General features: G+C 42.7%; 3 protein-coding genes across 3 annotated transcripts in view; 1 reads left to right on the top strand and 2 right to left on the bottom strand.

Moving 5' to 3' along the window:
* Positions 1–2,377, bottom strand: part of LOC119443096 (cullin-4A) — a 45,966-nt gene extending 43,589 nt beyond the window's left edge. Inside the window, exon 1 of the mRNA XM_037708245.2 lies at positions 1,987–2,377. Within this exon, the coding sequence (XP_037564173.1) occupies positions 1,987–2,239 (253 nt within the window). The 5' untranslated portion in view covers positions 2,240–2,377. The remainder of the gene's footprint in view (positions 1–1,986) is intronic.
* Positions 2,378–2,593: 216 nt separating this feature from the next.
* LOC119443098 (mediator of RNA polymerase II transcription subunit 11-like) lies at positions 2,594–4,315 on the top strand. The gene is made up of 4 exons (XM_037708250.2): positions 2,594–2,704; positions 2,830–2,911; positions 3,001–3,141; positions 3,463–4,315. The coding sequence occupies exons 1-4, from the start codon at positions 2,702–2,704 to the stop codon at positions 3,651–3,653; spliced, it is 417 nt and encodes a 138-aa protein (XP_037564178.1). The 5' UTR covers positions 2,594–2,701; the 3' UTR covers positions 3,654–4,315.
* Positions 4,316–4,862: 547 nt separating this feature from the next.
* Positions 4,863–23,603, bottom strand: part of LOC119443095 (DNA excision repair protein ERCC-5 homolog) — a 28,304-nt gene continuing 9,563 nt past the window's right edge. Inside the window, exons 6-12 of the mRNA XM_049662570.1 lie at positions 20,231–21,078; positions 18,584–18,685; positions 16,517–16,730; positions 14,629–14,776; positions 10,973–11,159; positions 7,962–8,054; positions 4,863–5,898 (exon numbers count right to left, since the gene is read on the bottom strand). Coding sequence (XP_049518527.1) covers positions 5,743–5,898; positions 7,962–8,054; positions 10,973–11,159; positions 14,629–14,776; positions 16,517–16,730; positions 18,584–18,685; positions 20,231–21,078 — 1,748 coding nt within the window. The 3' untranslated portion in view covers positions 4,863–5,742. The remainder of the gene's footprint in view (positions 5,899–7,961; positions 8,055–10,972; positions 11,160–14,628; positions 14,777–16,516; positions 16,731–18,583; positions 18,686–20,230; positions 21,079–23,603) is intronic.

Genomic DNA, 23,603 nt, shown 5'->3' with positions numbered 1-23,603 from the left:
AATTTGAAAGGAAATTATATCCAAGGCCTTATGGCACTTGAATTCTTCCACATACCTATTTTCCTGTACCTTATTTGCCATTCCTTACAAATTCTAGTGATCATCAGCTAAGAAAGCATTCTTTTCACAGCTTGGTGTGCATACAATTATTGCTCCTCTTTAGGAACTGCCCTCTATTTTACATAGCTGCATACCTGCCTAATTTCATGCCATAATTTCGCACACTTTCTAAATGTGAAATTCTGTTGACAAAGTAATATGGGTGTCCCATGGGCACCTTTGATTACGATTAAGCCCGACTGGAATCTAATTTCTCCATTGCAAGTGGTTCTTTTGCACAAACTGTGGAAGGAAGCCAATGGAAATAGAGAAATTCGATCTCAATCAGGCTCGATCGCAATCTAAAGCGCCCTGTGTGACCGGGCATTATTTGGTGCTTCTGTAACACACAAACTATTCACTGCATCTATATTTAGATTAAAACATGAGAAATGGGAAATGCACTGCCTCACCTTCCTGTTGCTCCAGCTATTGCATATGAAATGCAAAGCAGGATGTGGCTGCAATGCAGCTATAAATGATCATGTAATACAACTCATAAATGACTGTTCCAGGACTCTGCAGCCCTCAACATGTGTCACTCTAACTCAGTTAACAGTAAATTTTTGTGCTGCCTTCTTATATTAAACATTTCATACAAAATTTGTCGTACGTTACTGAAGAGTCACCGTATGCAAAGTAATCCAGCATTTCTTTCTTTTTATCACGAATCTGAAGGAAAGGTTTGCACATATTTACAGTGCATTTGCCAGTTTAACCATAAAAAATGTTGACATCAAATGGAGACACTTCCATTTTTCATCAAATCCATACTAAGTGACAACATGTAATACTTTCTTTCAGCAGTATGTTAGAAAGATTTGTGGAAATACCATTTTTGGCAAGCATGTGAGCTGCTTTGATCATCTCAACATAAATTGTTTGAATTATCAAATAATGCGTGCGGTCCAAACTCGGTTATTTTTCTTGAACTAATCGTAAATCTGTTCGATAAGAAAAATATAAACGAATTTATCAGAGCAGACAACTTGTGGGCAGACAAAATGAAACCTTCAGAATATTATTTATGTTACATATACAAGGAAATCAAGTACTCAACATAAATCCATCAAAGGCAAACCTGCAAGTGTCATATAATGACGGCGCTGGCGAGCGCGCCCAACGTGGTTTGATAAACGAAACATATCGTTTTACTATGCAAAGGGTGTTTGCATAGCGGTATTTGTAACGCAACATACACGTTGTTTTTCGCTTTCCTCGAACACCACAAGGCCGGCAAAACGACAGGTCACCGCGCCATCAAAGCTAATTTGCATCGTAAGAACATGCAAACGTAGCTCATTGACGGGACCCTATTGCAAAGGCTACGACAAAGTTTCACTTCCTGCCATACTATTTTTCCCTCTACAAATATTAGCAAAGTAGACCTCAAACTGCAGCTCACGTTAGATGCACGTTCCTGCTAGCCTGCTGCTAATAAACTTCAACGCCTGACAACACGTTTGTCCTCCCCGTGCCTTTGTGTACACCAAGGGGAATCGCAACTAAAAGACGCAACATACGCGTCGTATCACGATCCCCAGCTGACATTATTTAGTGCGCACTTTATTGCAGTAAACTTTTAAAACGAATGGCTGCGTCCCAAAGGAAGTCTCGCCTACGCTCACGAAGGGACCTCACTGTATGGCGACAGCCCGTAAGCCCGCTGCAACCGCTCTGACGAGCGACTGTGGTCGTCGCCCACTAAGGTGACAATATCATGCAACGGCCACGCACAGTTAAGGCGACTAAAACAATGCATTGTAAGCGTAACAATGTATATCTTCACCACGCAGAAGTTTCCGAGAAGTGCGAGTCACCGATGCGAAATCAGACGCGCAGGAACCGAGAGGCGCCTGTCGAACAGACGACAACTTTCGGACTTACCGAAGTTTTTGATGACCAGCTTTTTGGCTGAATTGGGCTTGTTGTTGGACATTGGCGAAGCAGTCTTCTTGACGCCATTGGAGCCTGCTAATGCCGAGTACATGACTCTTTTTGTCGTGTCCGTCATCGAAGATGCCCTTTTGCACGGACGCTCCGAGACGGACTGGTTCCCCGACAATTTTCTCCGCCTGAAAACCGACTGGTCGCCTGTGCTCGGTTCGTCACTGGTGATAAAGGTGCTTGTGGCTGACATATGCGCACATAGCTCCGTGTTTTCAGCGCTGCATTTATTTATTGCAGGCGACCGGGCACACGCGAAATTCCACTGCACAAATCAAAATAGAAGATTTAAAGATGGCCGACCGAAGACGGGAGCACATGGTTAATCTGCGTAACGCTTCTTGCGCCGTGTAGCCGTATGCTTACCCTTTGGCTAAAGAAAAAGAAACTGTTCCAAATCAGAAATAAAATTAAACTCCTACAAAAATACTTCTAGTGCACGAATGACAAAATTGATGCAGACGAGTTTGACGATTGATTGGGTTATTGTCAAGCGAGATTATTGTTTTCGTTGTTTGATGGTTGTTTGCACCTTGAACGAGATGTACGAAGCCGATACAGGTCCGTGTTCAAGATCAAAGCGGCGTGAATGCGTCCTTGCTCCATGGTGAACCTGAATACGCCGGCGTCTGTAACTTATCACTAAAAATCGACGATGGTAAGTGCTGGATTCATGCTTGTGCTTTAAGCGGCCACAACTCTTCAGTGCAGTTGGGAGAAACCTTACGCTTACAAGTAGCTGCTTTAGCAGTTGAGTAACATTCGGCGTTTGTCGCTTTGCAGAACTCTATGACAACTCTGAAGATGAAACTCAAGGAACTTGAAGAGATCGAGAAGGAGGTTGCTACGGCCTTGCAGAGTGCAGGTAACTATTCCTGAAAACATTGTAATTGTCACTTATGACGGAGTTCATAGCAACCGGCAGTTATGCTTGTCGACTCGATCGCATTGCAGGTCAGGCGTGCCTGGAGCTTAGTCGGGAAAAACCGAGCATGAAGCAAGTGGAATCGAATACGTCGAGCTTTCTGACTACGTTGCAGAATGTCGAAGCTGCTCTGACAAAACATATACTTTACCTTACGCAAGTTTCCACTGGTAAGTGACGCAGTGCGGTTTTTTTTTTTTTTTTTTTTTTTTTTTTTCAGGACAACTCTCACTATGAGTGCGCTCTTTTTGTATTCCATGTGTTGTGGTAAGAATACAGCGAGGCGTTAGTATTTATTGTCGGCTATGGCACCATAGCCTTGTGTAGTCAGCTGTAATGTGTTCATGCTAGCTTGCCTAAACAATGTTGCATTTAATATAACAGGCCTTTCTGGCTTTTAACCTGTTTCAATTAACCAGAAAGGTTAATGATGGAATGGTTACTGTCGTGAACGTTACCCTGCAATGAACGGCGTCCGTCTTCTTTTGCAGTGCAACCGCATGAAGGCTCAAGCTATGCAGCACAGAAAGTATTTCACATGGCTCTTCATCGACTTGAGCACGCCCGTTCACGTATGAACGAACTAGAACGCCTGCGCCACCAGCAACAACAGGACCAGCCACAACAGCAGCCTCCGCTTCAGCAACAAATGCAACAGCCTCAACAGGAGCAAGATTCCTGAAAACTAGGCGGAAGTGCGTGCATGTGTGCCTTTTATTGTGGTGGTGCTAGCTTTTCTTCGTTGTGAAGAGGATGCGTGGTGTGCATGAAGCTTCAACAAAAGTGATCCATGCCGTGCACATGGGGGTAGTGTGAAAAGTGGCAGTGTACAATTTGTACATATGGAGGAAATGAACACTCATGCTATGTGGGCCACCTGGTGGAGATTTAAGCCTCACTTGTATACAGCATTCAGTTCATCATAATGATCATCATACTCCTTTTTGAAACTTAATCATAGAACACCCATACAAACTTGCTTAATGTGCGTTTTTCTGAGGGCTGAGTAGTTTTTATTTAAGCAAACATCCAAGAAGCTACTTGACACGAATATCCATGTTAATTTAGCACACACATTAAGAAGCTGTCCAAAGCTTGTTTCATTATACTTCACAGCCTATTTGAAAGTGAAAGGAACATAAGGTTAACTGAGGGCAGTTTCTTCTGCACACAGTCAGGTTAGAATAAGTTATTCATTGTAAAGTATGAAAGCACACTAAGATGCGCAGAAGTTTATGTAGAACTGATTTTATTGTCATTGTTAACCCGCTGTGCTATAGTCATGAAGATAAAAAAAAAAGCATTCAGTCTCTTCAAGTATGTCTGCTGTGATCTGTGCCCATTGGGCTTGATAATCAAAGGCTCAATACTATTCCATATTGAAAGCCTTGCTGGGGCACTTCATATACTATACCAAAAGAGTTCACTGTGTTTTGAAGCACATGCAAAAACTTAACTGGCACAATTTATCACAAAAGCACTTGCAAGATTCTCAGAGCAAAAAGTTTCATTACAAGCCTTACAAGCTGTGGTTCGGATCAGCCAACAAAAGTTAAGGCACAATTCTGTACAAATGATATGTATGACAAATTGAGATATTAAATCAATGTGCAAGGCAGCCTTAGGGTGAGTTTTTTTCATGCATGTTCCTTCTATAATGCTGTGTCACTTAAAGCACATGCATGCACCTACACGCATGCGGTGCACCTGTTACATCCAATTAAAGTGGCGTCTTTGAAAATGTGTTTGCATACAAGCTGATGACGCCACTGGACAGACCAGCAATGATACACGTTACACACTATTGCTGTTTCAGAGTTCCATGGATGGGACAGTGTCCTATCACAGTTCAGCATGCCCTGTTTCTGCTTGTTAACTACTAAACACTTGATGTAGATGTGCATTTTCAGCACTTTATTTTGGAAACATAGTGGCTGCAAATCTATCACTTGCTTCAAATGAAAAGAGACAGCACAATAAAGATAATGTATTCTTTTTTTGCAATGGATTATTGTTAGTAAATGTGAGATATTCACCTATTAAGTAATCAAATACGATACGTTAGGGCACATGCTGCAATTATACAATGAAACATAGTACTAGTTAGCTGGCATGTATATTTACCACGTTTTCAAAAGACAAATCAAGTTGCGTGTCAGCACTTGTTTGTTGACTGCGCACTGCAGTATAATAATGAACAGCTGCCAACTCTCTCAACTTTCAATTTCGCAGAATTGAAGCCTATCTGCTCAGGGCATGTCAACTCGTCCTCTAACTCTATCACAAAATGCATCGGTGCTCTACTTTCTCCCACAATGTGTGAGCGATGCCATTCAGGGAAAATATTAACTGAAATGCCATTGTCAACTGTTGGCAAGTTTCAAGAAAAACATAGCAAAACCGGTGCTGCTCTCGGGATTCCCAGTAATCGTACACATGCCTTGAGGACGAATTGGCTTGTATTCTGCAATTGCAATGTGTGCCTTAAAGTAATGAAGCACTAATTGACAAATCAAAGTTAATTAGTGATAAAAAATTTACTCATGCATACTCCTGTGAACAATGTGCTGCCCAAAAGGTAATTATTTCCACTGCACTGCCTTTAAATACATGTCCCACACAAAGCAAATGGTATGTGACTACAGCAGTCCCAGCTGAAGATGTACTGAGCTGTTCTTTCAGTTCTAATGCAGGAGGCATGCTGAGTTCCCTGTGCAAGATTCGAAGTTGCGCCATCGTCTGGCTCCAAGAATGCATCCCTTCTGTGTCCGTTAGCTTGAATCGCTATCTTCAGAAAGCTGTGGCTCCTGGATCTTTGCCCTTTTCGCTGGTGCCAGTTTGCTCATGGCCTTAGTAAGCCGTTTGCTCGGGAACAGTTTGGGTTTGGGTGGTGCCTGGCAAGCCTCCAGGTATTGGTCCATGCGAGTCTACAGTGGTGCAAGAAAGGATGTGGCAGTGTTAATGGCACTAAAATAAAAAATGTTCAGTTTTGTAATGAACCCACTGTTATGCACTCTCTCTCGAGCAATATGAAAGAGAGGAACACTCAAACTTTCTTGAAGAAGGCGCAGTGGCCAAACATGCATACCACGCACAAGTGTCCTATGAGAATAAATGTTCAATGGAAAAGCTAGTTAATCGTTTCAAGTGCCACTCCCAACTATACTCATCCAAGCCAATGCACACCCTTTACCAAGCCCGAGAGAATTTGCGAACGTGGAACATCTATAAGTTGGTGCCATCTATTCTGAAGTTGGTTAAACTAAAATGTTATGGTAGGTTTTGTTCTTACAGGTCAAATTGCGCAACAAAGATTATTGAATGTCAGTGATGCTTGCTTCTCTTGTTTTCTGACACAGCAGACCAGCGTAAAGAGCCTGTTAATTTGCATATATCCTAAATTTTGTATGAATTTTCATATTAAGAAATTTCTACAATGTTCAGCAGCATATAACTTATTACATTTGATTTTAAAGACCGTCAAAAGAAAGTATCGCAAGGCTTGCACAGCTACACCTTAGACAAAAAAAAAATGTTTTATAACGAAAACTTTCTTTTGCTCTCGCAACATAGAATCTGTGCAGCAAAAGTTATGCTTGAAAGTGAAAACAATTCAATAGCCTCGTTGTTTTTCTTTGGCCGCTAGGTTGTATCACAAGCGGACAGCGTCACTTGTCGTCTGCTACTACATGTTCACATCTCGTCCTCTCTTCCGTCATGCTGTCATCCCATAAGGACATTCACTTGCGCCCTTGCACATCTCATCGCCAACCTGCTTGTTCCTTTTATGAAATAACATCCATATCTGGTGAAAGCGGTGCTTGTCTGGGCTCAGTTCTTTGGGAAAGTGCGTGCGGAATACAGCGGCAGCATGAAAAAGCTGTCTTGGCGCTGACCTTGCTGTTGGTTGTAAGTGGAATGTGCTAGTACTGACCCACCACTGTTATATCACTTTGGCCATTTCGTGCATGGCATCGGTGACCAATGACATTGATAATGTCAGGTTTTGTTGGAGGTGGAACTTGTTCCCAGAAAGACAAGCAACACTTAAATTACAATGACAGCAACAAGCACTGTCATTGAATCGAATGAGTCACTAGAGTCTGCTCACTTATGCATTCATGCGTCATCGAATCTACCAGGTGCACTCGCGGCGACGAGGCAAATTCTAGAATGTGCCACAATCATCTACTAGCGCACCTACAAATTGATACACAATGGGTCCGTCTTTCAGGAAAATACGGTACTGCTACGTTCAAGAACCATGTGTTGATAGCACGAGCACACTGTTGTGCGACACCAGAAACGTGATAAAGCCGCGTAGCGAACGTGAATGAAACTCAAATTGCACTATAGAATGGTGACAACGTTGAAGAAACTTCAGATACTGTAAGCATGTCTTGCATCAAATGACAACTACATAAGAGTGATAATACGGTGAAAACAGATACCGGCAAAAAGTAATACATGTCTTGCCTAAGGGACTTCAAACACTTCTGGTTCTGAAAGACGGGAGAGCACAAGAGACTTTCTTCTGCATCCCAAGGGCACTGGCTCACTGGCTGCTGAGAATACCCACCAAGCGGTTGCAAAAGTGGCGGCGGAACGCACCTTTATACAGAAAAACACGTCCTGCGATGCCAGCCACCAAGGTTGGGTGAATGATGACAAGACGATGAGCAGGCCATTACAAGCAGACACCAAGCGCGTCAACTGCTATGAGTGAAACGGCGATTCATTCGAAAGCTAACAGCAAAGCAAACGACCTCGCCACCCATTCCACTCTTAGGAGACAGTGCATTCGGTTTGAGAATGACTGACAGGAACGTGACGTTTGCACATGTAGTGGTCCTACCCCGCTGCAATGGCAGGCTGACAAAAGTGCGGCGCCCTGCGAATCATGAGAGGGCAACTGAACATTTGGAAAAGCAAGCAGCTTGCACGAGGGAATTTGGCATTCACATACGCATAGGTAAAGAAATAAACTTGCCTGCTTTTGCTTTGCACCCATCCGCTTCAGCACTGGCAGTAAAAGGTCGTCCAGCTTTTCCCGGCTCCAGCCAAGTTTTTGGTTTGCATACGTGCATCATGTGCAGTTAAAGATATTTCGCACCAATCTGTGACTAGGAGACAATAAAGCTTTATGGTCCGAACCCATACTGATAGGTATTCTCAGCTGCCCTGACATGAATATGTCTGTGGTTTATGGGTTGTGCTAGAAACCTCTGCATCAAAAAAAATAAAAAAAAAGGTCCTGGTTACACCACTTACATCAATACCCAAGCTTTGTGACGCAATTTTAGGGGCCACATTCTTGGCCAATCACTTTAGGGGATATCGTTTTAGGTGTGTATTTGCTAGATGTGCCAGTGGACATAGGGTGCCTGTCACTTCAATGTGCCGTGGCCACGGAGTAGCACACCGGGCACGTGCCCCCCCCTCCTTCGATAATTCTCTGTTAGTATGCAGCCTTTCCAGCTTTACTATCCCGAAAAAAAAAATTTGGGCTATGCCACTAGCTGTTGCAATGAACGTTGAATAATAGAAAAGTGAAAGTGTCCTCAAAAGTGATCGATAGAAAATACAGGCCCCCATCCACAAACCATGCTGTGCATTAGGATGTATAGCTTTTGGCGCTGTAGCTAAATAGTGACTGCATTGTGCAACCAGTGAAGAAGTAAACAAACTATGGAGACAGCTTGACCAATGCAATTACAAGGGCTTATAAAAAAATATTATGGCTTATTTTTCTTTTTGGCTGTTGGCTTGGATGTGGCAAATGTGGTCACAAAAGATATGTAGTCAAGCTTAGAATAATACCCTCATAATCAGATCAGTGGAATCATCTACCCAAGCTAAAGCACAATGCCATTTCTCAGAACAAGCTAGGTGAAGTGGATGTTATGAAAATCAGGTAGATAAATTTTAGTGAGTCCTGCCATGCTCAATTATTTAGGTGCAGCTTTCAATTATTCCTCCTCCTCTCCAAAGGAAAATTTGTCACTGACTTCAAGAGTTCACACACTGGCACTTGTAGCAACGAGAAAGGAGATAGCCGATGGTTAAACCTGGACTAGTTGTTGCCCAAAAGTTCATGTACGGCTCATCACAGTGCCATAAGGATGTGAATGAAAGTGAGGATGAATGGTAAGATCACACAAACCAATCTCATAAAATGACAAGAAAGAATAAGAATAGCAAGACAGAAACAAGGCAACACAAGCCACGTTAGTGATGTGCAAACATAAAACATGATAGTAGACAGCAAGGTAAAGGTCTGGGCTAGTTTGTGGATCATCCTAAATATGCTGTAAGCATATTTTTGTAAACATATATGCTGTAAACAAGTATACTATATAAGCATATTTAGGATGACACATACAGCACTGATTCCCAACTAACTTTATCAAAATAAATTGGAAGCCAGTGCTGTTTCTTGTCCCTTAACTCTGTCTGGCCTTGCATTGTAAGCATACTATTTAGGATGATAGACAGACACAAAAAACTTCCTGAGGTGCTTTTGGTAGCCTTCAAAGTGTACTATGAAAACATTTTGCATCTGTTTATTAATGTAGACATGAAAAGCTTTGTAAAGCTACTTGCTTGGGATGCCAACCTACATGCATACTTTGAAAACATAGGCTTGCTATATAGTATCTATCCAATGGTCAGCCAAATCCTCTGCTTCAGTCAATTTGTGCTTTGCAGTGAGAAGCTCTCAGAGTGTTACTTTTAAGTATGCATTGGCTAGCCAGCTACACATTGATCCTTGTCTAGCAGGACCGAAAACAGTTTTGTAATTTTAAACCTATGTTCATGTGCTTTGCAATGGCCTTTCCTTCTTGCAACATTCACAATGCTAAATACCGTATTCTTGCCAATTTTTTAGCATAAAGGAAGCAATGACATACGAAAAGAAATATTTTAACATCTTTGTAATGGCACTAGTTACTAGCACATCACAAGGCCATTGGTGTTCGGCTGAAAGGCAACAACACAATGCTGAATATGTATAGAAAACAGTACTGATGCACATGGGGACAAAGAGAGAGAAAGAAAGGAGTTCTCCATTAGTATTTCTTACTTTCCTGTATTTTACTTCAAAATCTGTTATGCACAGTGCATCTCTCCCTTTTCCTCACATCAAATGATGGAGCCAATCTGATCAAGGTGTTCGGGGCTATCATATCCCCTTCAGGCGGCAACAAATTCTGTACACAGAAAATTAAATTTCACCACATTTCTTGCATCCTTAGAATCATGAAAGGTGTACTGCAACAGAACAGATTATTAGTTTTCAATTCTTCAGTGAGTTTTGTCAAGTTTGCAGAATGTTGACTCCATGCATGAATTCTCTACAGGGATGCCAGATGTGAGAACAACAACCATTTCACATCAAGCATAGTTGGAAAGCACCTATCCAGCCACTTACAAAATACCTCTGATGTAAAACATAGTGAAAAACAATAAAAAAGTAAACTAGCTATGTGACGACATACTGACACCGTGAGCAAACACCGAGCAGATGTTTTTACCAGTGGCGCACCGACGGGGGGGGATTCGGGGGTTGTAACCCCCCCCTGAGGCCGACTTAACCCCCCCTTTTGTTTAACCCCTTTTCTTTCCTTACGCATTTGAGTACTGCAACTAAGATGTAAGACGCGCAATCGTCTGCACACTCGCAAAAAGCGCAATTTTTTGACAATTTCCCGCGAGGAAATCGAAATTAGTGCTGTTTAGATGGTATTGGCAAACTGTCAACCCCCTGGGTGCGCTACTGGTTTTTACTAAAACACTTTACACATAATATTTTAACTGGCAGCACTGGTCCAATAAGAAGTGTTTTTTAGATGTATAGGACATATTCTAAATATTTATATTTTCATCAGTGCTTTTGCCTTTGATGCACTATCTTGGTCTGCACAATTGTGCTCACTGAGATAGTGCATAGAGGATATATATACTCAAAAATGATGGTCGCACAAGCTTGAAAGGATATGTTCGCAAAGCATCCAGGTCCGGGGTGCCCCAGGAAAAGGTCTCGCGTGAGTCATCCACGGTGGGCTCAAGGTATGCTTGGGCCACCCGGCTGCTGGGGAAGCCTGGCTCCAGAGAGAGGCGCACCAAGTGCGATCGTGTCTTGCTGCCTGGCTGGACTTTTTCTTCCTTGGCCTTATCCAACCAAGCGCTGTGAGGCATGTGCAACACAGTCAAAGCGTGTATGAGGTGCTTTAACCTTTTCTATCCAGTTGTCGGCATTTTGTAACATACGGAGTCGCGAATATCCGCACTATAAGCAGTACCGCACTATAACCAAAACAACAATTTTATTGCGATAACAATTATATGGAAACTCCAGGCGCATTTTTAGCTGCCGTAGTTGTTGCCATGAGGTTCCGTATAAAGTCCAAGGGCAATAAAATCGTCGCCGCACGCTGTATGCTGTATATGCGAGTGAAAGCATGTGAAGGTGAGCTGGTGATCGCGTATCAATCTCGCGCACGCAAGGGAGGAAAGCCTGAAGGAAGCACACTGTCTTCCGTCGCGCGCAAGGCTCGAGGGGGGAGGGTGCGTTTACTCTGAGCGCGCACGCCTGCCCACAGGGGCCGCTGTATCTTGAAAGCCATCTGCGACGGGGGCACAGTCCACTGTGTCCACCGTGCACAGGCGCGAGACGCGTCTTTCTCGTGCCGGCAGCCGTATTGTAACCGGTATTTCGTCTCCCGCAACTGCACTATAAGCAATACGTGCATACATGGAGTGCTATGGGAAAATTAACGGGAGTCTGAAAAGACCATACTATATCCGGTCCTGCATTATAAGCGGTTACGTTATACGTATACTGTAGTGGTTCTTAGTTATCAGTTCTGAGCTCCCAAATTGGAACAGGATGCTTAAGCAAGAGGAAGCTCACTTCAGACGTCATGTGTAGTTGTCTAACTAGCCGGCATAGTGCCATCTCTCATTTAGAAGACAATACTTCGCTCACATTGTTTTGAACGAGGCCGAACAACGAGGAAGCTCATGCAGTTGCATCCATTCAGGTGTGCAAATTGCAGACATCTCTACAACTATGTGTGAAATGTATTACAGGCTGCTATAAGACATAACATTTGCCTTCTGAGTCATGGTATGTGCTGTAAGAAAATGTGAATAGATACTGTAAAGGCATTCTCTTGCAATAGATGCCCGGTTTAGGTTTTTGTAACGAGCACAGAAATTTAGTCTTGACATAGAAGATGAAATTAAATAAATTTTTCATATTGTAACTTCACATACAAGTACCTTTAAGGACAGTTCAAATGTTTTCCTCTTCTTCAGGCAAAAAAAGGAAGAAGAATAATCACCACCAAGAGGTTAAGGAAAAGAAAGCACAAACATGTACAGTATAGACCACTTATAACGTAACCGCTTATAGTGCAGGACCGGATATAGTGCGGTCTTTTCAGCCTCCCGTTAATTTTCCCATAGCACTCCATGTATACACGTATTGCTTATAGTGCAGTTGCGGGAAACGAAATACCGGTTACAGTGCGGCCGCCTGGGAGTACGGAAGTCAGCGGAGACGGCGAATGCTCCCCTCGAACGGGCGCCCCAAGAAGTGCTCGAGGAAGAAAGAGTGACGAAGTGGAGGAGAAGGGCACATGGCGCGAACGAACAGCCAGTGAGGCTGAAACCAGAATATTGAGTGCGAGTCGCTGAAATACCACGGCGCGCATGGCGAGCGAGGGCCACGAAACTGCCAACGCTGGCCAACGCTCGCTTCACGATAACGGCAGTAAACGAAACTTCGGGGAGCAGGGCGGCGCCGGCACGGCACGGCGAAGGGCGCACACAGAGATCGTGGAATGTGAGGGAGGGCGGCAGGGAAGTGGATTTCGCCTCGGCAACTCCGCCGCTTCGGTGGCTCCCCTCGCCCTCCCTCGTAACTTCTTCACTTTCGACTGTCACCGTGCGCGCTCGCCACCGCTCCAGCCGGCCCGGCGCCAGCTCTCCGAAGTTTCGTTTTCTGCCGTTATCGGGAAGCGGGCGTTTGCCGGTGTGGGCAGTTTCGTTGGCCAGGCCTAGGGACAGCGCCGCTGCTTCCCTCTGCGCCGTAGCCGCAGCGTGCAAGGTCAACACTGTGACTAGAAAGTAGACGAAGCATAAAGGAGAAAGAAGGGTTCACTGCCATTTTCTACGCGTAGCTACGGTAGCGTGGCTGAGACGTCGGCACGTACACGAATGTTCCGGCGCAACGCAGAATCGGCGACCTTGCCATTTGAGAGAGGGTGAAATTTCCGCCACGTTTTTCTTAATTTTTAGAAATTTTGTTTGTGCGTGCGCGACATTGAGGGGCCTCTCCTAAGCTTTTACTCTATAGGCCGTTTCACATGCTGCGACTGAAGCGAAAAAAATTGGTGCGATCGCACGCGTCACAATGCGATTTTTGGCGGTGCCGGAGCAATTGCCAGTCGGAGGCGCTGCCGCGTGAATTATTTCGAATTAACGAGATTCGACTGCAAATTGAATGCAAATGTTCTAGCCACATTCCTCGACTGTCGCATACGCGTGGCGGCTCGGTGCACATGTTTTGCATATGTGCGGGCCTTGAAAATTGTTGCTTTGGTTATAGTGCGGTACCGCGTATAGTGCGGTACCGCGTATAGTGCGGTACCGCTTATAGTGCGGATATTCGCGACTCCGGCGACTTACGTTATAAGCGGTCTACACTGTATGTAGTCAGAAGCACCTTTTATCAAAAAGGCTTGCAGTTCTAATTTTTGTTGCACTGAGTCAGGAAGCATTTAGCATTGCTGCACCATGTGGTTACATTGTAAACAGATTTCCTTTTTTTTTTCAATAAATGCAAGCAGTTTTAATTTTAAGCAGCCTTGGATAGCTAAGGCGCATATTGGACGCAAAGAATGTACAAAATCCTACAGAGTGAAAGTTTTGCGTATGCCTGAGCTAAGCAAACAATTTGCACCGTGAAGCTCAGTTAGTGAATGGTATAGTACTCAGCTGGCATGACTATGATGTCCACTTAATATATATGTGTCCATAGAGAAATGAACCTCTCCATGAAAATCTTGCTAGGCTGTCCTTGGACTAAGTAAGCATTACCTTATGGGATACTTGGATGCTGCCTTGGCATGCAGTGCAACCGCAAAAAGATGAATGAAAAGCCATTTGTCTGCAACAAAGGCTTGCTGCATGTAAGGTATCGTGGCAAATAGCATTACTCCTGAACAGATACGGCAGGTACTGACTAGCTGATAAATGCTAATGTGTGTGGCATGATATGTAAGTGAGGACAGCTGATAAAGAATTCCTTGTCAAAGAGTGACACATCACAGAAAGGTTGGAACACTGAGATATGAAAAAGAAAGAGAAAAACAATACATGCAAATACAGTAGTAGAGTAATATGGTAGTTACATAGGCACATGAACCACAGTTATGCTAGTGCAGCCACGCTGAGCCTCAGTTAGTGCCCACGGCAATTACATTTATTTATAGAGAGAATGTAACGCTTAACTTGATTAACAAAATAACTGGGGTTAGTTTTCTCACGTAGCAACACGTAGCTGCAGTACAATGTAATGGAGACTCAGCATGGTTAGCATTGCCATGCAACCATGATAGAATTAAAAAAAAGAGAGAGAGAGAACTGACCGAAACTCCTCTAGGAGTGAAACGGCGTCGTCTCCTTTAAACTCGCTGAGTACCTCCATAGCAGTTACAGGGCCCACACCATTGACACCCGTAGTGTAGTCGCTGCCACACAGCAGAGCAAAGGCCACCAGCTTCTGACGGTCGAGGCCTGGCAAGAAGAATGCCACAATTAAAATGAAGTACGCAAGCGAACACAAGCACCTGGTATGGCATTAATGAAAAACACTGACAGCGGATGCACTCCTTAAAGGGGCCCTTTATACGTACCCTCAAAACATCTGTTCTGCTGCATCTGCAGTTCCTTACCTTTCATCGGAGTAAACATGTTGAGTCATTTCCACTTATGTACCATGCATTAGGTGCACATTAAATAACCCCAGGTGGTCCAAATTTAGTCTGACATATGGCGTACCTCACAATCAGATTTTGGTTTTGACACATAAAACCTCAGAATTTAATTTGCAGCAGGTCCAGAATAGTTTAGCACATGGAATGCCCATCAGCCATTCGCAATCAACCATGCTACCATGACCCGCATGGGTTTCCATTGTAGCACTGTGTTACTTTTCGGTGATTACTTTTTCCCTCTTTTCCACCTTTGTTTTAGAGAAAACTGACAGTGCCTTAGTGGTATGTAGTTATGAAGATGTTTCAAAAAAAATATTACCAGCCTGTCTGTCTTGGTAACAACCATTATTATAAATTATATATACATAAAAAAGCATGCTAGCCACAACTGAATCTAGCTCCTGCCAATTAATTAAGGGATGGATCATCATAGCTTCATTTTGAGCAATATTTATTGTGGAGGATACAACTCTGTCAACTTTCAAAAGCACCCATTTTCCAAGCAATATTTGTGACTGACAAGGGAGACTGGGCCAGTAATACACATTTATATGTTTGGACAATGGTGCTTTAAAATATTTTTCTAAAATGAGATGGCAGTTAGTCAAGCACTTGCATTTATTTATTCATTACTGTTCCTACTTCTGAAAAAAATAAGGTTCAGCTGATCCTAAATGCATCTGTAGGAGTTCCAATATTTAGCTCACAATATCATGTACAGAGGAGTGAAACCTTTGTAAATGTTATGAGGAGTACAATCAGCAGTGTAAGTATAGTTTCTAAAGAAGGGCTACTGATAGAAATGTCCACTAATAATGACCAGGGGCTGTATGGTTGACCAATCACTTTCAGCTATGTATTCTCCCTGTCCTGTTTATGCACTAAACAATGACAGAACATGACAATAGCACTGAAGAAAAACATACACAGTGGTGCGATTGTGCAAACACACGGCCCACAACCTGCAGCATGCCAGCTCTGTGTGTCAACAGAAACAATGCGTATGCACTGCACAAGCATGTGCCACATTGAGTGCTATAGAGTTGAGCACTTTGCGACTTGCACACACAAAGAGATTCACTCAGAGGCCACTGAGCTGATCTAAACTGAACTGGGAATCAGTTTCCAGACACTGACAAAAACTCCGGTGTTGACCAGAAAATTATATTCCAAGCTCACACTCATGCAGACAAGTACATTTCTCTTCTTAATGAAATAATAAAACGTTTGGCCCTGTAGTGTACAATGCTTTGCAGATGCTGTTAGTCCTGTTCTTCATGCTTGCATGGTGTGCTGAGATTGCTCCTTCCAGCACATTCAGCTAGGACGCTACAAAGAACAAACCGTGTACTAACAGTATGCATGTGTTCAGGCTTACAGCGGACCGCTCTACACTTTTCTGTTAGTTTCTTACTGTCACATGTATTTCTGCAAATCTAGCTGACAGGAAACAAACCAACAGTGGGAACATTCCCAAAAATGGTCAGTCAAGAATACAACTCTTTGCCATAAAAGCAGGAGCAATGAGCACTGCACACACCAAACTGTGACGCAAGATCTCTCATTAGAAAGCGCATGGGCCGCCGATCAGGGCGGAACAGGTGCCGGTAAACACATTGGGCCCCAAAGAGCCAGGCGTCACTGTCGTCCGTCACAACCCCTTGGCTGAGCCCATGCTGCTCCAGCCACGCACATTGGGCTTCTGCCTCCCCAGGGCTCACCACGTACGGCTGGCCCAGCAGTGCAAGAAGCTCCTGCAGCAAAACAGACATATGCGCAGTGGAGCCATCTCAGTCGACAGGAGCTGTGAATAACTGTAAAAATCAAGCAAGTGTCCATGCTCAAATAGGTAGTGTCCACATTATACCCCCCCCCCCCCCCCCTTAAGTGACGGCTCCCACAGAATAACAGAAACCTATGGAACTTTGCATTGAGACAACAAAAAATTAATGCAGGAACTGCGCTGTGTTGGCACAATGGCTTTCTTGCAGCAGAAAAACAGCTCAGGAAGCAACATATCATCAAACATCACATTTTCATTAGGCAATGTCTAACTTCATTGCATTACGACAAAGTGCTGCATGTAAGTCAGGTTTATCATTGATGTGCGGAGTTATGCTGCTGAAACGACACCACATCTCATAATCTTGAAGGCCATGCTCTTGGTGTACTGTGATGTTGCCACTCATCTTTATACAAGTGAAACGCACTGCGTTTGGTCTATTATGCATAAAAAAACTGAGCTTGCTCTACTGAAATAAATTTAGAGCATGAAAGGCATGGTGTCATGAAGTGCACATGCTGCCATCATGAATCACATAACAAGAAAAGTCACAGTTTCGCCCGAAAGGCGAAGTGTCCATTGCGATAGCAAATTAGTAGACAGCTATACGAAGTAAGCATAGTAGTTCTGGCGGCCGTATAAACTTGTAAACATTGGCTTACTAACTAAATTAACAAGCATGGTGTCACGTGCGCACGAGCAAACACAAACACATTTCACTCGATGACCGCGGAGACTCGCTCTTAAATTGCTTATGTGAAGAAGCGCGGCAGCAGCAGCGAGTGAATTGACCTTTGTGCTGCCTCTCACTTCAACGCACACTAAGCGGCGAAAACACAGCACACACGAAGATATCAGCAGGTTTGTCTTTGCTACATACATCTGTTCACAATGAACAACCTTGAGAACCTGCCGTGGCAAGCGTGCTAAACTATGACACATGGATAGCCAAGAAACTTCAATGTCTAAGTTGGTTGCTATTTGATAAGGTTGCAGTTAATAAAGACTGTGCCACAGACTTGCCATGTCTGTCTCGGAATTTGGGAAAGCAGTTCCATGCTTCAAGTACAACTCAAATGTAGTGCCATGAGATTGAGTTAGCATACTTGCCTCTGCATTTCCGTACGAAGACTTTTCAACATTCATAGTGCATTGCCTGGGCGCACCAAGATCAGCAAACAAGCTAATGCTTTCACTAAAATCTCAGTATGTGAATCTGCATTATTCTTCGATCAGTTGGAAATCAAACCCACGTTTAGCACCTGACTGGTAGTGCCTTGTGGCATGACATTATTAAAAATTATCGAACAGTGTAGACGTACCTACTATGTTAACAACTGAAAGAACGACATTGTTACTAAGCCTTATAAGTAGCGCCTAATCAGGAAAGGGGTCACAAAACATTTGGGTGACAAGTGCTGATGTATTGATTAATGGCTCATCGCCTTTTCCTGTTCACTTGACTATTCAGTTGCCTCTCCTCCACGCTGACATACTAGTGCCGAGGCTTTAACGTGAAATTGAGAAAATGGAACATAAGCTTTCATTTTCTGTTCTAGTAATCAATTTCTTACCACAAAATTAACGAAAACATATATTTGAAAAAATACTTTATCAGTCTAAACTGAGTTAGTGTTTCCCTTTAGTGTCCCTTTAATATAGCCAAGACTTGAAGAGACTTAGTGCTTAAAAAAGATTAGGTTGAAGAGACTTAGTACTTAGTACGTATGGCACACATCAGATGCAAGAGAGTGTGCTATGGAAGCAAGGGCTGAAGCCACGGAGAAAGAAGTATTCGTGGGCTGAAGCATATGGGACACACACCTGACACTCCTTCACAAGCAGGTCATTGAGGCTGGCTGCATGGCGTTGCTGACGGGCAGCTTCTTGTTCCAGCTCCTGTTCCCTCATGTGCAGCTCACGTTTCTGCATTCAAACATCACACACACACATAAAAAGCAATTCTCAGTTATTTGCCTTTTGAAGGCCCATAGCCCATAAATATCGTGTGCTTTAAAGCATCTGAAGTTACTGAACATTGGCTGTTACTGAACACTGGCTTTAGCTTGGGAGCTCCTATCTAAATACATGGGAATGGAAGAATCATTTTTCTCAGCAAATAATGCACCGCTTGTGATGACATTTGCTGCATCTAAAGGAAAAACTTAAAATCTAGTGACTGTAGGAAGCAGAAATTTCATATAAGCTGCCAGTTTATCTCTTTTTTTTTAATTCTTGAAAGTCACACACACACACAAAAAATATTATAAAATAAAACTCAGTTATCAAGTTTACAACTCTGTAATTAGCAATAAAAAACGATGTGACAATTATTTAAACTGCACCTAATAATACTTCTAAAGCAGACAAAATTGTTACAGTGTACACTGCTCTGAAATACACCACAAATTTTTGAATAGGACTTTTGAAAAAGCCTCATAAAGATTATGACAATTTCATGCAAGCTGTAAATTCAATATCAAATTTGTCCGCTTTAAAAGCTATAACAGATGCAGTTTATGAAACTGCGATATTTGCTTTTGATGCAGAGTTACGCATCTGTACACTGTGTGCCATCTTTTTTCTTTTTTTTATACATACCAATTTTTTGGGGTTGTAAAAAATTCTAGGTCCTAAATCGACATTCACCAGAATGTAACTTTCGCTCTCAACTGCAATAAATTTCATTCAAATCAGTCAGCGGTTTTCTCACAACAGTATTTATGTGTTTTACATGCATTTGAATAGGTGGCATCGGAGTTTGCCCTGAGCTAAAATTTTCTATTAAGATAAAAAACAATATAGCATAGCATTTCAGTGTGGGGGTACCACTAAATAAATATACAAGATGTAGAAGCAACAAGCCTCCCCCCAACCCCCCCCCCCCCCCCTCCCATCATTTCTCTACTTGTTTCCTACCCAGCATCTCCCCCTACATCTCTACCCGTGCAGCGCTTTAGTTCCACTATATACAAACAAGTTTCTTAAAAATCACCAGCAACAGATAGTCACACTATCTGCCCTGCAATGGATAGCATTATTCCACTTCTCCAGGTGGATTGCTGGAAGAGGACATTCCTATCATGATAAATCAGAATGTCAATGTAGATACTTAAAGAAGTTCCACTCATTTAAAATTTTGTTACTGACATTAAGACAGATATTTTAATTGCAGAAATGAGGTCAGGTAACAATGAAGTCATATCCACAAAGAAGTTACAAGACTATACCAATTTCAAGATATCTGTCCCCAAAATCTGCTCAAAAATATATTGGCTGTTTGGCGCATGCAGTATAATGCAGTATAAGGTCCAGTTCATTTCTATGTCTAAGTGTTCCTGCCTTAAATGAAAAAAGAAATTTAAAATATTTTATGAGAGGCAGTGCCACGAGGAAGCTACAGCATGTTGAGCTTACACTGCTGTTATCATAGCCAATACTTGAAAGTGCATAGGGAGCTGTCCTCCTCACCTCTTCTTCAGTTCTAGGAGGCTTCCAGAAGCTGCTGCTGCTGCTGCCACCACCACTAGTTGTAGGTTGTTCACCGGTGTGCTTTTCTTGCTGCTCGGACAAGGAGGCTTGAATAGCTGCTAGTAGTTCTTCATCTTTTTCTTCCTCGTCCTCTTCTGAGAGCACAATGTCACCATCCTCTTCCGATGCCTTAGACTTCCCAGCGATATTGGAAGAACTCATTTCCTCATCCTGCATTCCCGACCAATCTGAAGCAGAACTATAGTCTTCTTGTTCAGCTGAGAGCTCTTGCTTGTTCTCGCTTTTGTCCTCATCACCTGGTACTGCCGATGGTTCAACAGATGTTGCCACAGAGCCTTCATCCTTAGCTGCAGGCATTGTGGGAGATGATGAATCTTGGGTCAATGATGGCAGTGCTGAACCGATGCTTGTGCTGTCCTCACTCCTTTGAGGTTGCCTGCATGCTCCGTTGGCTGCTCCTGGAGTGTCCACTACGTTTGGCTGGGCACTATCACTGGCCTGCTTTGCACAAATTGCAAGGTGATCCTTGTGACCACTGTCCCCATTTTCTGACTCGTCTGGTACATCTGTCAAGTCCACCACCCTCCTAACACGAGACCGGATGGTTGTGGAGTGTGCTTCACTGGTCTGGGTACATGCAAAATTCTTGTCTGTTGCAGAACTCTCTTGCATAGCTTTGTTTGGAGAGCACTCTTCAGACAACCACTTTAATACAGCGGGGTCTTGAATTGACAAAGACGGGCTTTTGTTAACAGCACGGCTTGAACCAGCCCTGTGCTCTTCTACTTGTGGGCTGGCTGTCTTCCAGTCCTTAACTGGACTTTCTTCTGGAAAGATAATAAAAAAAAAAAAGGGCAGCTAGACGACCACATGCAAGGTAAGAACTATGAACATTAGAGAAATATTGTATAGAATTGTGTAAGGGCCGCACCCCCAATTTGGCAGCCCAATTTGGCAAAAAATAATTTCCAACAGAAAAGCAATCGTTTTCGGTGCCACGATGCTGCGCGCTGTGTACTTCCGTGAGCCACTACTCAATGGCGAGAGCTGCGCATTGACCTCTGATGCAATGGTACATTTGGGGATTCGGGGTGTGCAGAAGTCGTCAGCTGCGATAGCACAATTTTGACGAAAAGGTTCGGTCCTGTGTCAGAGCGGCATCTCGTCAAAATTGTGGGAAAAAAAGTGCAGCTCTTACATGAGTCTATATGGTACTTCTACACAAGGGGCTATGACAGTTAGGGTATTTTTGAGTCATTGAAAAGAAAGCTCAATTTAATATTTTTATGCTGCACCTTACTTCACTGCCTCAATTTTTCTACAAAAATGACCTGAACTGGGATTACTGACATTCACACGTTATCATTCATTTAAGATGTAATGAAAGCATTGCCTGAACTTTATTTTTACAGACCCAACGTAGACATTTTTTTTTTCTTCTGGGTATTAGTTTGAAAACATTGGTCTGATCTGTGTCTCCTGAATCCAGGAGAATATAAAAACTGAAATGAAATCCTAAAATCTGTTTCACCTCTCCGAATTCATAATTACCTGCAATCTAATGTTTAACTGCTGCATTTAGTATTTTAGCCCATTGATATTGTTAATGCTCATTTGGAGCCCCGGGTAGTGAACAGACAAAAAAATTAGCATATGTAAGTTTTTCAAACAAATGACATTTTCTATAATCAATACATGCGTCTATGAAAAGTGTATCCGTATATTAGCATGCAATGACACTGGTTTGAACAAAGCAACTGTCGAGTGGCAATTTACGAAATATTGTAAGGGAAACATTTTTAACAATAATTTGGAAGTGAATTTATGTTCATCTTTTCATTCTGCTCAGGAGAATAGCATGCTTTCCTGCTGCTAGCATGTTTCATGAGCGATACTTAAGGAAATATATTGTTCCAAATTAGGCACTTCACACTTTTAACATTAACTGCAACTTAAGCCTCAAAGGCACAATTAAGTCTAGACTATGTACGGTTATATGAACAGTTGCAGCCTTTCAGACAGACAGTGCCTTGTGATGGTGTGATGCAGCAAAATCAGCAAATAGCTGTTTGCACACTGAGCACAGGCATAGTAGTCACTTCACTTCATTTTATTACCTTAAAGATCTTAGTACGAGGCATTACATAAGGGGTGGATAACATACATATTAGTAAAGAATACACGCGATTATAAAATAGTGGCAACAGTTTCTGAGAATTTTGCAGAGCCCGTGTTGGTGACGAAATCATGGTCCTTCAATTGTATGGGAAAGTGCTTGCACTGTCTACTTATGTCCAGTGAAGGGCATAGAACTGGTTTTTATTGCTTAGTGTGACTTCTTCAATCACTTGCACATTACAATGCAAGATCCTTGAAAATGCATAACTATTAATGTTTCCACCTGGCTAGTTTCTAATGGTACAACCAACTTTTGCGGAAGGCAAGGCTGTTAGACCAACCATCTGAATTTCATGCACTTGCTAGTTTTCCTACGTTTCCTGGACTGGTGACAGAAAAACTGCATTAGGTAGATGGTGTGTACTTGAACACACTATTTATATACAGGGTGTTTCATTTTAGCTGCACCAAATTTTAAAAAATTGCCAGTGGCAGACAGCACAATTATAATCCTTAATCTTAACTACTCAATGAGGCAGCCATTACTTCCACGAGAAATCAAAAGCCTCATTGAGTAATTAACACGATTACACTAATTAACCTTTTAATTAATTATTTTGCGGCACATCTTTCAATCTACAAATTATAGCTGCTGAGTTCGCAAGGCGATCCACTTGGAAGGAATTCTCAGGACTGAACCAGTTTCGAGATATTAATTTTGTCGATGAAATGCATTGGTGTTCCAGTTACTTTTGTGCTTCAATGCATAAAACAGCGTTTTTCTCAAAAAGTTAACCTGAGCCTGAGGAATGTTTTACTTAACCTAGTGGTTTCATCAAATTTTTCTTTGTGTGTGCCTCATAATCAGAACTAGTTTTGGCACGTAAAACCCCAAAAAGGAGAAGAAGAAAATTTTTCTTTGTGACCATGTCTTTGGGAATTTGTGCATGAAGTGTATTCCCCAGTTCGTTTTCAAACAGTTAGGCTTTCAAATGAATATTTGTACTGTGTATCACAAAAAACCTTTACAGAGATTTAATATCTATGGTGTTCCTGCCACCACTTTACCATGCAAAATACTTTGGCCTGGTTGATTATGATGTCCTGTGGTACATAACCACAACGGAGGGGGAGATTGGCCAAGAAGCGGAGGGTACATATTTTGCCACTAACAAGCTCTCTGAGATGATTGCTGTGTTTTGATGGTGATTGTAATTTCCATGCTATGGCACAT

Source organism: Dermacentor silvarum, chromosome 2 (genome assembly GCF_013339745.2).
Source record: "Dermacentor silvarum isolate Dsil-2018 chromosome 2, BIME_Dsil_1.4, whole genome shotgun sequence".
Taxonomy (NCBI): domain Eukaryota; kingdom Metazoa; phylum Arthropoda; class Arachnida; order Ixodida; family Ixodidae; genus Dermacentor; species Dermacentor silvarum.
This window is presented reverse-complemented; position numbering and strand designations above follow the sequence as displayed.